Source organism: Saccopteryx leptura, unplaced genomic scaffold (genome assembly GCF_036850995.1).
Source record: "Saccopteryx leptura isolate mSacLep1 unplaced genomic scaffold, mSacLep1_pri_phased_curated manual_scaffold_15, whole genome shotgun sequence".
In the NCBI taxonomy this organism is placed as follows: domain Eukaryota; kingdom Metazoa; phylum Chordata; class Mammalia; order Chiroptera; family Emballonuridae; genus Saccopteryx; species Saccopteryx leptura.
The window spans coordinates 2887492-2900560 of NW_027095697.1; the positions used below are offsets into that span (position 1 = coordinate 2887492).

Genomic DNA, 13069 nt, shown 5'->3' on the forward strand with positions numbered 1-13069 from the left:
CCACATCTGGCTCACGAGCCATAGGTTCCTGACCTGTGCCTTAAACCATAAGGAGCTCATAGGTCTCTCTTATTAATATTTTTTAGGTTCATGGCCATGACAGCAAGACACACACTTTGTATTCTTTCAAATCATAAAGATGGTTGAAGGTTGCATTCTGTTGCTTTGTGGTCACTGTAAATATGTGTGAAGTGTGCTTCTCTGTCACCTTGTGCACATGCCAGTTTCAGAAGATAACTTAAGTACAATCACCTTAGTGTTAGACATCAAGACTGCAAGGAGCAGCTTGTTGACCCCCTTACCTTATTTCTTTTGTCCAATAGGTTTGGGGTTTCCAACAAAAAGTAATCTGTAAGATGTGTCACATGTTCTCAAATTACCTGCATGTTATCCATGTCACATTTGTGAATATAAGATTCTGGTCTGACCTGTGGTGGTGTAGTGGATAGAGCTTCGATTTGGAATGCTGAGGTTGCTGGTTTGAAACTCGAGGCTTGCTGGGTCAAAGCACATGTTAGAGGCAACTCCTCTGAGGTGATGCTTTCTGCTTTTTTCCCCCTTTCTATGTCTTCTGTCTTTTCTCTAAAATCAATCAATAATTTTTTTCAAAAACTCTTAGATTCTGTTATTCAGTTTTTTGAAGTGTTCTATACACCCAGAATAACCTCATTGTCTTGTATTCTTGGGAATATCAGTTCCCCTTGAGCCTTTATTATAACTAGAATATTCCTTGTTCATCTTATTATTTCACTTGATTATTAGCCCAGCTGTAGAACTTTCAATGTATAAGAACATATTTTTATTTCATTTCCCACAGTGTCAATGAGCCAGGCATGTGACATGAATGGCTGGGGCATTAAGTCCTGGACAGATCATGGACATGTATCAGCTAAGAGTAAGCTTCATTTCTGTTCCCTCTGTCAGTTACTTGGTTTATTTTAGTAGGGGTTGGTAGAATGTGGTAGGGCTGCTAGTGATGTTTCTCTATTATACATTTACATTGGTAGTGAAATATATTTTGAAGCTCGCTGCTTGGACTTAGGGAGTCATGAGATGTCCTTTATAGAGTCCTGGCTGTGTTTGCATTGTGAGTATCAGGTTCAGCTCCTGCATCAGTCATTTAGCAAGTGAGGTCTGTTGTTTGGCTCCATGTCTGAAGTTCAGTTATGGTGTCTTGTTTACAGATCAGGAATCTGTCTCCAGGGTTGGTCATTGAATCTGTATTCTGCTGTGCACCTGGGATCCATTGCATGTAACCTCATATACGAGTTCCAGTGTGGGTCCCACTAGCAGCTCCAGTTCTAGGGCATGATGTATGGACTCTGGTGTCCAAGGTGACATGTCAGTTTCTGGCATGGGTGTGTCCTAGTCTCGGTTGGGTCTGTAGATGAGTGTTTGGTGCCGAGTCCCCTTTTTGGTTTGGGGGTTGGTCCAGTGCTCAGTTCAAGTATCTAGAGTCCATGGGGCCCTGATTCTGTCTAAGGACTCTGGTGTCTGTTCAGTATTGATTGTTGTGTTCATGTTGGCAGGAAGGTAGATATGAATGGGGAAAGAGAGCAAAGTGAATAGGAGATTCTATTCTATAAAACTCAGAATACTTGCTCCAGGGAGAAGTCTCAAGGTTCCATTTAGTCAAATCTGATAGGAGGCTCCAATATTTGTAGGCTTGATGACACAGAGAAATAAATCCATTGTATTCTGAGATGTGCATTGTCTCCTCAGCCCTCTGCTTCAGGTTTGGGAGGAATTTCTCCAAGGCACTGCTGGTCATGTGCTTTGGGGAAGTGAGAGGGAAATGGTTCCAGTGTCGGAGAGGCACCATGGGAGGCAGAACTGGGCTGGAAACACTGTGAGGTGCAGAATTAGATTGTTGATGGTAAAAAGGTAGTCTTTTCTAGGTGAAAAATAGAAACATGGTCCAAAGAGATATCTGGATTTTTTACTTTGTTTTTCTTTTCTTATTTTCTGCCTTTCTGTTGAGGGAAATACACTAGGCATGTTGCAGGTCTATCACAGCTTTTTTCATTGGATTTTTATATTTTTTACATTGATTTGAGAGAGAAAGAGAAGCATAAAATCATTTTTTTTCAATTAGTTGTTCCATTTAGTTGTGTACTCCTTGGTCACTTCTCTTAGGTGCTGAGACCTGTAACTAAACTCACAACCTGCACACAGGGAGGACACTCCATGCACTGAGCCATCTGGTCAGGGCATCATAGGTTTTTTAAATTATTACTATCCTTCAGTTGATGAAATAATTTTAGAAATCTAATTGCAATGTATGTTATAGGTTATTTAAAATTGTATTTTATAAGTGTAAGTATAAGGACTTCCTGGCTTATCTGTTACTAATGATTTCAAGATTAACTGTCAAGAGAGGAGGAAACATAAGTTATGTAATTTCAAACTTTTGAAGTTTGTTGTCACTTCCTTTATAGTGCAATATGGTCCCTTTTCAATGTGTCCTCAGTGTGTGTCTCTGCTGTTAGTTCATGTGCATCTTGAGAACAACACATCAGTGGTGCTCAGGAGGAACAGAGGTGGGTACAGTGCATTATATGTCAGTGGTTGGATGGCAGAAATCAAAGGAGGACAAAAATGCTCAGACAGCTTGATGAAGGAAGTAGGATTTATTTAGCCAGCAGAGCAGTGTGACTGCAAAACAGGCAACCAAACATGTACTCCCCGAAGTTAGATTTCTTACATCTTATATACCTTTTACAGAATAGAGGTTTTAATGCAAGGGGCTTGTGATCCCTTTGTCTAGAGGTACACGTCACTCCCATGACTCCAGGATGGGAGGTGAGTTTAGGTAGATTCAGAGGATGTGTAGAAATTTTTTCAATTAAGTTATGTAAACACAGTTTCTTAAAAGCTTTTGAGAAATAAAAAGGGGAAGTGGTTTTCAGATAAGTTCTATATTCTTTGCTTTGTTCAGCAAGTGGCCCCAGAAACCCTTTCAGAGAACTGTAGGAAGTAGTTAATCTAGAACTGGCTGACTCCATTACCCCTGCAGGCTCCCTTCCCTTGCATTCTTCTTGTTCCTTCCTCCTCAGTGAAGAGGGGACCTGCTCCTGCTTTCTCCATTGATCCACTTACCTGCTTATGTTAAGTATGTTTTCTATCTCTGTACTTTCTTTTTTGTGGTAATCTATTGGTTCTGAAAGATTATTTTCTATCCCTAAATGAGAGAGTTGGATGAAACCCATGGTTATGCCCTCACCAGATAGCTCAGTTAGTTAGAGCATCATTCTGATACACCAAGGTTGTAGGCTTGATCCTCAGTCAGGGGGCATTCAAGAGTTAAACAGTGAATGCATGAGAACATTGGTGCTGTCATATTTGGAGTTTGGCAGTTCTAATAGGTGTGAATGTTGTATTATTGTAGTATGAGTTTGTCATTTCCTAATGATACATCAGGCAGAGCTTATTTTTACAAAGTTAGGTGCTTGGTCTCATCAACATAAGAAACATGAAAACAGGGAGTTTTTAGGATCTTATTTGAGCCAAAATGACTCCAAATATTTGGGATGAAGATATCCATTGCTACAGACTGACAGTGGAGCAATTATTTTTAAATAATTTTATTTTTTTAATGGGGCAGCATCAATAAATCAGGATACATATATTCAAAGATAACATGTCCAGGTTATCTTGTCATTCAATTATGTTGCATACCCATTACCCAAAGTCATATTGTCCTCTGTCACCTTCTATCTAGTTTTCTTTGTGCCCCTCCCCCTCCCCCCTTCCCCCCTCCCTCCATAACCACCACACTCTTATCAATGTCTCTTAATCTCACTTTTATATCCCACCTACGTATGGAATAATGCAGTCTCTGTTTTTTTCTGATTTACTTATTTTACTTTGTATAATGTTATCAAGATCCCACCATTTTGCTGTAAATGATCTGATGTCATCATTTCTTATGGCTGAGTAGTATTCCATAGTGATTGTGTGCCACATCTTCTTTATTTATTTTTAAAATTTTTTTAGACAGTGTAGAAGGGGGAGGGAGAAGGTGGAAGGAGCAGAAAGCATCAACTTTCATATGTGCCTTGATCAGGCAAGTCCAGTCTTTTTATTTATATATTTAACTCATTTTAGAGAGTGGATAGAGAGAAGCAATTTTTCCTTTTCTTTTTTGCAATAGAGACAAAGAGAGGAATAGATAGGGAAAGACAGAAAGGGAGAAAAATGAGAAGCATTAATTCTTTCTTGGGGCACCTTAGTTGTTCATTGATTGCTCTCATATGTGCCTTGACCAGGAGGCTACAGCACAATGAATGACCTCTTGCTCAATCCAGCAACCTTGGGCTCAAGGCAGTGATTCTGGGGTCATGTCTATGATTCCACGCTGAAGCCTGAAACCCCAAGCTCAATCAAGCTGGTGAGCCAGTGCTCAAGCTGGCGACCTTGGGGTTTTGAACCTGGGTCCTCTGCATTCCAGTTTAGGGCTCTGTGCACTGCACCACTGCCTGGTCAGGCACCATTCTCATTTTATAGATTAAAATACAGAAAAATGGAAGTTGAGAATCTTGCCTTAGGTCACAGAGCTGAGATTCAAGGCAACTATTGAATGATCTGGAGTCCATGTGGTATGCACCATGAGATGCTCACCCTGTAGAGACCAGTGAGGAGAGAGTGTGGGAAACCAGGTGCCCAGCCTCAGCCAGGTACAAAGACATGCACACACACATGTTCCACCCTGATTTGCACCACTGAGACACAGAGGTCAAAGGAAATCATGACAGGAACCAAGAGAAGCCAAGGGAGGAGGGTTGTGAGCCTACTAGAAGAAAAGGCTCCACTTCCTGGGAGTCAAGGAAATTCCTTTCCTGGTGAGTCTGTCTCAAATCCCTCTCCCTGGGCAGTAAGCTAAGTAGATTGACTCCAGACTTCTACATTTCCAGGTGTTGAGTTTCTGTGCCTGACAGTGTGAGTTCTCTGTTGCTCTCCTGGAACTCTGGTTCCAGTGACAGCGGAAATGAGGTATGAGAGCTTCGAAGTTTTATGAAGATAAGATTTATTGGAACAGGAGGCTTGGAGAACCATGTAGGAGATTGGTGTTGACATTCCTGTAGCACTTAAGAAACTGTTTGCCTTGCTCATCTCTTGTTATGAAAGTGAAGAATTTGTTTAACCAGTTACTTCTGTATAAATTACACTCTTGGGAGGGAAGGGGTCAGTAGACTCCTTCTGAAGTCTCTTCAGAGGTGGGATATGACCCATGTAATAGCTATGGCTATGGAGATGCAATTTTATGCTAATAAATCACTACACTCTTTGCAAACATAAGGTTTCTCCCTTGAGTGTTTTCTCTTGTGTCTGAGGAGATCTGACTTCCGTGCATAGCATCTCTCACACTCCCTGCAAACATAGGGCTTTTCCCCTGAATGTGTCCTCTGGTGTATGAGGAGATGTGACTTCCATGAAAAGCCTCTCTCACACTCCCTGCAAACATAGAGTTTCTCCTCTGAGTGTGTCCTATGGTGTATGAGGAGATTTGGCTTCTGTGCAAAGCCTCTCTCACACTCCCTGCAAACATAGAGTTTCTCCTCTGAGTGTGTCCTCTGGTGTATGATGAGATATGACTTCCTTGCAAAGCCTTGTTCACACTCCCTGCAAACATAGGGTTTCTCCCCTGAATGTGTCCTCTGGTGTATGAGGAGATGTGACTTCTGTGCAAAGCCTCATTCACGCTCCCTGCAAACATAGGGCTTCTGCCCTAAGTGTGTCGTCTGGTGTCTGAGGAGATTTGACTTCCATGTAAATCCTCGCTCACACTCACTGCAAACATAGGGCTTCTCCTCTGAGTGTACCCTGTGGTGTCTGTGAATATGTGACTTATCATCAAAGCCTTGCCCACACTCTCCATACTTGATAGCTACAATTCTTGACATTCCTACTCCCATAGATACTTTGCTTGTGTCCACTGAATTTACTTCCTGGCCTGTGCTGGGCACTTCCTGCATCATTCTCTCTTGCTCACTAGAGCTTCCCAAGTGTCCTTTAGGAGGTTTGAAAAAGACACTTGAAATCCTCCAATGCCTGGTACTTTTAAGCAAAGGTCTCGACTTTTCTTTGACCTCTTGACCTTCAGCTTTGTCATCTCAGTTGTGTGTATCAGTATGTTGTTGCTGCTGATTTGGATCCTCTGGGCAGGGATCTTCTGATTTGAGCTGTTTTCTTGTAGATGTTCCTGGGAGAATCTCATGGGGGTGACTGCGTTTCATGTACTGAGTGAGGAATTTCTGACTGGAGAAGACCAGAGAGCAGGAAGGACACGGGTGTATCTCTGGCTTTGGTTCTGCTGAAAGAGTAAATTTTGGTCAGGGTAGAGATTGATAAGGCTGTGTGGGTCATATGTTTTGTCTGCTGTTAAGACTTCTCCCAAGAGTCATTCTTATGGGGTTGACAGTATAATATCTGCCTCCCACAAAGTGTTTCTTTACAGTCTGTTTTATCTTTTAATTTTTATGTACTATATCTTTTTTACAAATCCAGAAAGCCCATATCAAGGGTCCTATCTACACATTGCCATATGAGGGACTGTCAAGTAGCATCAGGGTCTGTTTCACCCCTTGTATGGGTGGAACAATGCTGACCTTTCTTGTATAGTTTACATAGCTTTTAACACAGTTGTTTTTAACACAGTTGTTTAGAAAGACCACTGGCCCCAATTAGGAATTGCTTCCCTCACAGTTTTCCACAGATGATAAACTGAAAATGTCCTTCCTCAAGCCTCACACCAAATATTCATACTTGATTTCATTTAGTGTCAGCCAATTTCATATACAATGGAAAGTCCTGTTTCAAAATATTTTCCCAACCATACTTTTTAAAAATTGATTAATTTTAGAGAGACAGAGAGAGGAGGAAGAAGAAAAAGTAGAAGAAGAAAAAGAAGAAAGAGAGAGAGAGAGAGAGAGAGATAAAGGCATTTATTCATTTTTCTACCTAGACATGCAGTCATTGGTCATTTCTCATATGTGTCTTTACCCGGGTTCAACCTTGGTATTACAGTATGATGCTGTAACCAACTGAGCTAACCAGCCAGGGCCCCAACCATACTTCTTACATGCCTGACTCCTACCCCTCTTCAGCTAATCAACCATCCTCTCTCACTTAGAGATGACGTCATCTCTGAGAGGAATCCCCACTGAAGTGTATTTTCAAAAAAATTAACAAAGCAAATCTTAGAGAATAAGACACCCTATAGCCGAGAACGGCACCATTGTCCCACCTCACTCAGGAAGGTCCCCAGTGTCTCAGCTTGATCACAGCACTGCATTTCCAGGCTGCTGGGCATCTATCCAACATCTGCTCTTACCCTGTATGCTAAACAGGGGTGGTCCTCAGAAAACAGGCCCTGGCCAGTTTGCTCAGTGGACAGAGTGTTGGTCCAGCATGTAGAAGTCCCTGGTTCAATCCCCGGTCAAGGCACAAATGAGAAGTGACTATCTGTTTCTCTTCCCCTCTCTCTCTCCCTTCTCTCTTTCTTCCCCTTTCAGAATCAATGCTTCAACTGGTTCAAGCATCAGTCCAATAACTCAGTTGGGTCAAGTGTTGACCTCCAGCACTGAGCATAGTGTGGCTAGTCTGAGCATGGACCTCAGACTGGGGTTGCTGTGTGAATCCTGGTTGGGCACATGAAGAAATCTGTCTATCTTCCCTACTCTCACTTAAAAAAAATAAATCAAAAGTAAAAAATATAGAGATTTTTTCTAAGAATCAAAGGCATATGAAATCAATCCTTCATTTCTGAAGCATCTAATTTGAAATCTTACTGATTTTAGAGTGTACCATGAAAATTTCCAAGGTGAGTTCTCTCTTTTCTTTCCATTTTGAAGAATGGTTGTGCCCGACACTAGATGCTGCGAGCTCTCTCTCCCACTTGCTGCTGCACTTGATGCCCAGCTTCTGGCCAAACTCGTCACCATACCAGACTAGCAGCTCACAGTCTGGCCTGATGACCCGGCAGGTTCGGTAGAAAATCTGCCTGTGATACTGAAAGGCCACCAGGTTCTGCTCTTCATCATCCCAGGCACAGTTCACATACCTGGGATTGAGGCAGGTGAAAGAAAAGAAACCCACAGGTGATGAGTTCCTACTACTTCTCAGATCCATGTCCAGCTCTGCACCTGACACTCGGGCTCTGATGTCACCCACTCCCACAGTGCTCCCAGAGAACCTTCTGTTCAATGTCTGAGCCTCTCACAATGTCATATGACTTCCTATGTCCATGTCCTGCTTATGGTGCTCATCCTGCCTAATACCACGTCTCAAAGCCAAGTCCAGACATCACCTTCACCCTGATTGTCCATAAAACCTAGTGAACTCTTGCTTCTCTAAACTAAATAAGGTTTCATTTTATATCACAGAACTTGCTACTTGATGTTGGAATCTGTGTCTAGATTAGTTCACATCATTCAATACTCAGCCCAAGTCCATCTTTTCTTGAGAGGCCTTTCTCCATTCTCCTCACATTTTATTTAGATAGCATTTGAGGTCTCAACCAGGTTCCCATAAAAACCTGGAGCTCTCCCCCCAACCCAGAAGTGAGAAGCAGGAAGGCAGACAGACTCCTGCATGCACCTGACCAGGATCTTCCCAGCATGCCCACCAGGGGGCGATGCTCTGCCCATATGGGGCGTTGCTCTGCTGCAACCAAAGCCATTCTAGCACCTGAGGTGGAGGCCTTGGAGCCATCCTCAGATCCAGGGCCAACTTTGCTCCAATAGAGCCTTGGCTGTGGGAGAAGAGAGAGACAGAGATAGAGGAGAGGGGGAAGAGTGGAGCAGATAGGTGCTTCTGTGTGCCCTGGCTGGGAATCAAACTCTGGACTTCCACAGGCCAGGCTGATGATCTACCGCTGAGCCAATCAGTCAGGACTTGGAGGTCTCTTTTTCTTAGCAAAATCATAAAGAACAATAATAGCTTATTCACATTCTCTAGCTCTTTTTTTTTTCTTTTTTTTTCTGAAGCTGGAAACGGGGCAGACAGTCAGACAGACTCTCGCATGCGCTTGACCGGGATCCACCTGGCACGCCCACCAGGGGTGACGCTCTGCCCACCAGGGGGCGATGCTCTGCCCCTCCGGGGCATCGCTCTGCCGTGACCAGAGCCACTCTAGCACCTGGGGCAGAGGCCAAGGAGCCATCCCCAGCGCCCGAGCCATCTTTGCTCCAATGGAGCCTCGCTGCAGGAGGGGAAGAGAGAGACAGAGAGAAAGGAGGGGGGGCAGGGGTAGAGAAGGAAATGGGTGCTTCTCCTATGTGCCCTGGCTGGGAATCGAACCCGGGTCCCCCGCATGCCAGGCCAATGCTCTACCGCTGAGCCAACCGGCCAGGGCCATTCTCTAGCTCTTGATAAAAGATCCCCTCAGGAAAGTGGCCCATGATTATTTCTCTGCAGGATTCAGAACTCAGTTCTAGTTAGAAAGGAGGCTGGGATATTTTGCTGTTCTCACAGTTTTAGGCCAGTGGTTGGCAAACTCATTAGTCAGCAGAGCCAAATGCCAACAGTACAATGACTGAAATTTTTTTTGAGAGCCAAATTTTTTTTTTCTTTTTTATTTTTCTGAAGCTGGAAACAGGGAGAGACAGTCAGACAGACTCCCGCATGCGCCCGACTGGGATCCACCCAGCACGCCCACCATGGGGTGACGCTCTGCCCACCAGGGGACGATGCTCTTCCCATCCTGGGCGTCGCCATGTTGTGACCAGAGCAACTCTAGCGCCTGGGGCAGAGGTCAAGGAGCCATCCCCAGTGCCCGGGCCATCTTTGCTCCAATGGAGCCTTGGCTGCGGGAGGGAAAGAGAGAGACAGAGAGGAAAGCGCGGCGGAGGGGTGGAGAAGCAAAAGGGCGCTTCTCCTGTGTGCCCTGGCTGGGAACCGAACCCGGGTCCTCCGCATGCTAGGCCGATGCTCTACCGCTGAGCCAACCAGCCAGGGCGAGAGCCAAATTTTTTAAACTTAAACTATATAGGTAGGTACATTCCTTATTGAGGTAGTGTCTGCATGTGATATTTTTTGGAAGAGCCACATTCAAAGGGCCAAAGAGCTGCATGTGGCTCATGAGCTGCAGTTTGCTGACCACTGGTTTAGGCTGTCCTTGGTTTAAGTATTCTGGCACTGTGCACTTCTCAAAAAATAAAAATAAAAATTATAGTTAAATATTTGTAAAATCAATTCTTTCACTGTGTCTGTAATTAGTTCTCCATAAGAAGATGGGTTATATGACTTGCTTAAGTAATGAATACCTTCCTCTAAACTGGAATATAGTAAGGGCTTAAATAATGTTCATTAGATCAATTAAAGTGTAACCCAGGACCTCAAAGTTTTTCTCCAGTGTCTAAATTTTGTCTATCATAGAGATTTATATTTTGAGGACATATGCTATATTTTTATCCCCTTTTTTTCTCTAAATACCTCTTTCTTTGAAAGAGGACTGCATGGAGAAAAAAGTGAAACAGAGGATTGAGGGAGACCACTGAGGGAGGCATGATGAGAAGGAAAGATGTATGGGCCTGAGAGGGATGAGTGTTCTCCGTGACTCCCAGAAACTTATTGGCCTTACCTCATCCAGTTGGCCCAGGATTCATCCTTCCCATCCACATTCTTTTTTTTTTTTTTTAAATTATTTTTATTTATTTATTCATTTTAGAGGAGAGAGAGAGAGAGAAGGGGGGAGGAGCAGGAAGCTTCAACTCCCATATGTGCCTTGACCGGGCAAGCCCAGGGTTTTGAACCAACAACCTCAGCATTCCAGGTCAACGCTTTATCCACTGCGCCACCACAGGTCAGGCCCCATCCACATTCTTATAGAAGTTTCTCCCTTTGGTGATCTGCATTTCAGGAAGAAGAAATAAATGTTTTGTTTCAGTTGAGGAGGTAATAGAGAAATTATTTTCCCCTACTGTCAAGAAAACTCTTTCAGCTTGCATGCATTGCCACTCGTGACCACATGATACTTTTCTTACTCATCACATCTGAGTTGACCTGTCCACTCAGGGCTGGGAGGAGGCATTCCTTTGTGTCAGTACCACTTTGATCCCACTTAACCTGTAATTCTCAATAGGAGCTCCATGGTCTGCAAAGTCCACTCAGTACCCAAAGCTATTTTCTCCATCCATGTCCTAGCATGTAGAAAGGCAGGTCCCACCAAGCCATGAGAGGGATGGGGGAAGCCACAAGACAGGGGAAGAGGTAAATACTTCTCACCTGCCAGGAGTATCCATTGTTGCCTGCCTCTTCATCTTCTGTGATCTGGCCCTCATAAGGGCTAAAGTGCAGACCCACTGGCAGAGCAGATGCCTCATTCCACAATCCAAGCCCAGCTTCAGGGATGCCCGATGGTCTGATTCTCAACCCAGGGAGCAGAGGGTGGGCTGCATGGTTCGGATGCCCCTTATCTACTGCACTGTCTTTTACAAATGTAGGGGGGCCATGCACATCACAACAGTCCATGAAGAAGCTCTGACACTTCTCACAATCTGGGGGTGAAAGCAACAGGGATTAGGGAAGGTGTAGTGCATGTTCCTGGATGTATAGAACTTCAGAGAGAGCGCAGGCATGCACATCATTGAGCCTCAATTCTGTAGTGCATGTCCATAGGGTAATGGAATGCTCTAAGGGGCAAATGACCAGATGAAATTATTGTATAAAAACATGACATGCTTTCTGAGGGTCACTTACAGAGGTAGTTATCATCCTGGGGCTCACTGACCTCTTGGTACACATGGCCTTTTATTTCTCATAGGCTATACATCTTTACTTCAGTCTCCTTTCTCCTGAGTTCTAAGTTGGAGAAGAGTGAGTTTGGTGGAGTCTGAAGTGTTAGTCCCTATCTTGTCAGAAAACGCACAATCTTCTCCTATCAAATTATCACCTGTCCTTCTACATACTCTAGTATTTTTCTTTGTCAACTATTGGCTCAGAGAGACTCTATAATAGTAAGCCTTTACACTGACTACAGATGACCAATGCAATATTTGTTTCTAGATCTTCCCATTATAAGGTTTAACTTCCCAAATTGTAGTTATTCATAAAATATTTATTATGGGCACAGTATATGTTAGGTATTGAGGAAAGGCCTGGTATACAACACCAACAGCATATGGTCACTATTATCAGAGATGTATTTATTGGACAACATGTATGTGCCAGTTCTTTTACATTAAATGTAAGCCCTAGCCAGTGGCTCACTGGATAGATCGTTGACCCAGTATATGTGTCGGGTTTGATTCTGGTCAGGGTACATAGGAGAAGTGACCATCTCCTTCTCCACCTCTCCCTCTCCTTTTTCTCTCTCTTTTTCTTTCCTGCAGCCAGTGGCTCAATTGGTTCAAGTATTGGCCCTGGGCACAGAGGATGGCTTGGTTAGCTAGAGCACATAATCCTGAGGTGCTAAAAACCAGCTCAGTACTCGAGAATTGAGGTTGCCAGGTTAGCTTCACTATCTCTCCTCCTCTTTTCTAAAAAATAAATAAATACATACACAAAGAAATAAATTGAATTGAATACTGTCAAAGAATACATTCATGTATCTTCACCTTACACATTAACAGTCAAGAGCTCAGAGAATTTTTAAGATTTGCCCAAAGCTCCAGTGCTAAATTCACTCTCAGTTTAGTAGAGCTTAAATTCAGGCCTTTCCAAAGTCCACCCCACATACCTAGGCCATACTTATTAGTCTTTCTAGAGGACTCAGAAGAACTGAAATCTACAAATAATTTTCTCTTATCCAATTTTCATCTGAAGTGATGTCCAGAGGGTGTTGCTTTTCCAGGATGGACTGTGATGCTGAGGACCCAGGTTTGAAACCCTTAGGCTGCCGGCTTCAGTGCAGGCTTATCTGTCTTGAGTGCATGCTCACCAGCTTGAGCACAATGTTGCTGGATTGATCAAGGGATCATAGGCATGACCCCATGGTTGGTGGCTTATGTCCAAGGTACCTGGCTTGAGCAAGGGGTCACTCACTGTGCTGTGGCTTCCCAGTCAAGGCACATATGAGAAAGCAATGAACAACTAAGGAACTGCAATGAAGAATTGATGTTTCTCATCA

The 13069-nt window shown here is 43.6% G+C and overlaps 1 protein-coding gene across 1 annotated transcript; it reads right to left on the minus strand.

Moving 5' to 3' along the window:
• Nucleotides 1–6113: 6113 nt before the first annotated feature.
• On the minus strand, nt 6114–11472 carry LOC136386820 (histone-lysine N-methyltransferase PRDM9-like). Its single transcript, XM_066357957.1, has 5 exons — nt 11227–11472; nt 10821–10850; nt 10583–10623; nt 7872–8062; nt 6114–6313 (listed from the first exon to the last, which is right to left on the minus strand). The coding sequence occupies exons 1-5, from the start codon at nt 11470–11472 to the stop codon at nt 6114–6116; spliced, it is 708 nt and encodes a 235-aa protein (XP_066214054.1).
• Nucleotides 11473–13069: the final 1597 nt, after the last annotated feature.

Coding starts and splice junctions, on each gene's coding strand:
- LOC136386820 (XM_066357957.1), bottom strand. CDS start 11,472: ATGGACTGTTGTGATGTGCATGGCCCCCCTACATTTGTAAAAGACAGT. Junction 10,851..11,226: donor ACAATGGATACTCCTGGCAG/GTGAGAAGTATT, acceptor CCTGAAATGCAG/ATCACCAAAGGGAGAAACTT. Junction 8,063..10,582: donor TCCTGGGCCAACTGGATGAG/GTAAGGCCAATA, acceptor CCTCAATCCCAG/GTATGTGAACTGTGCCTGGG.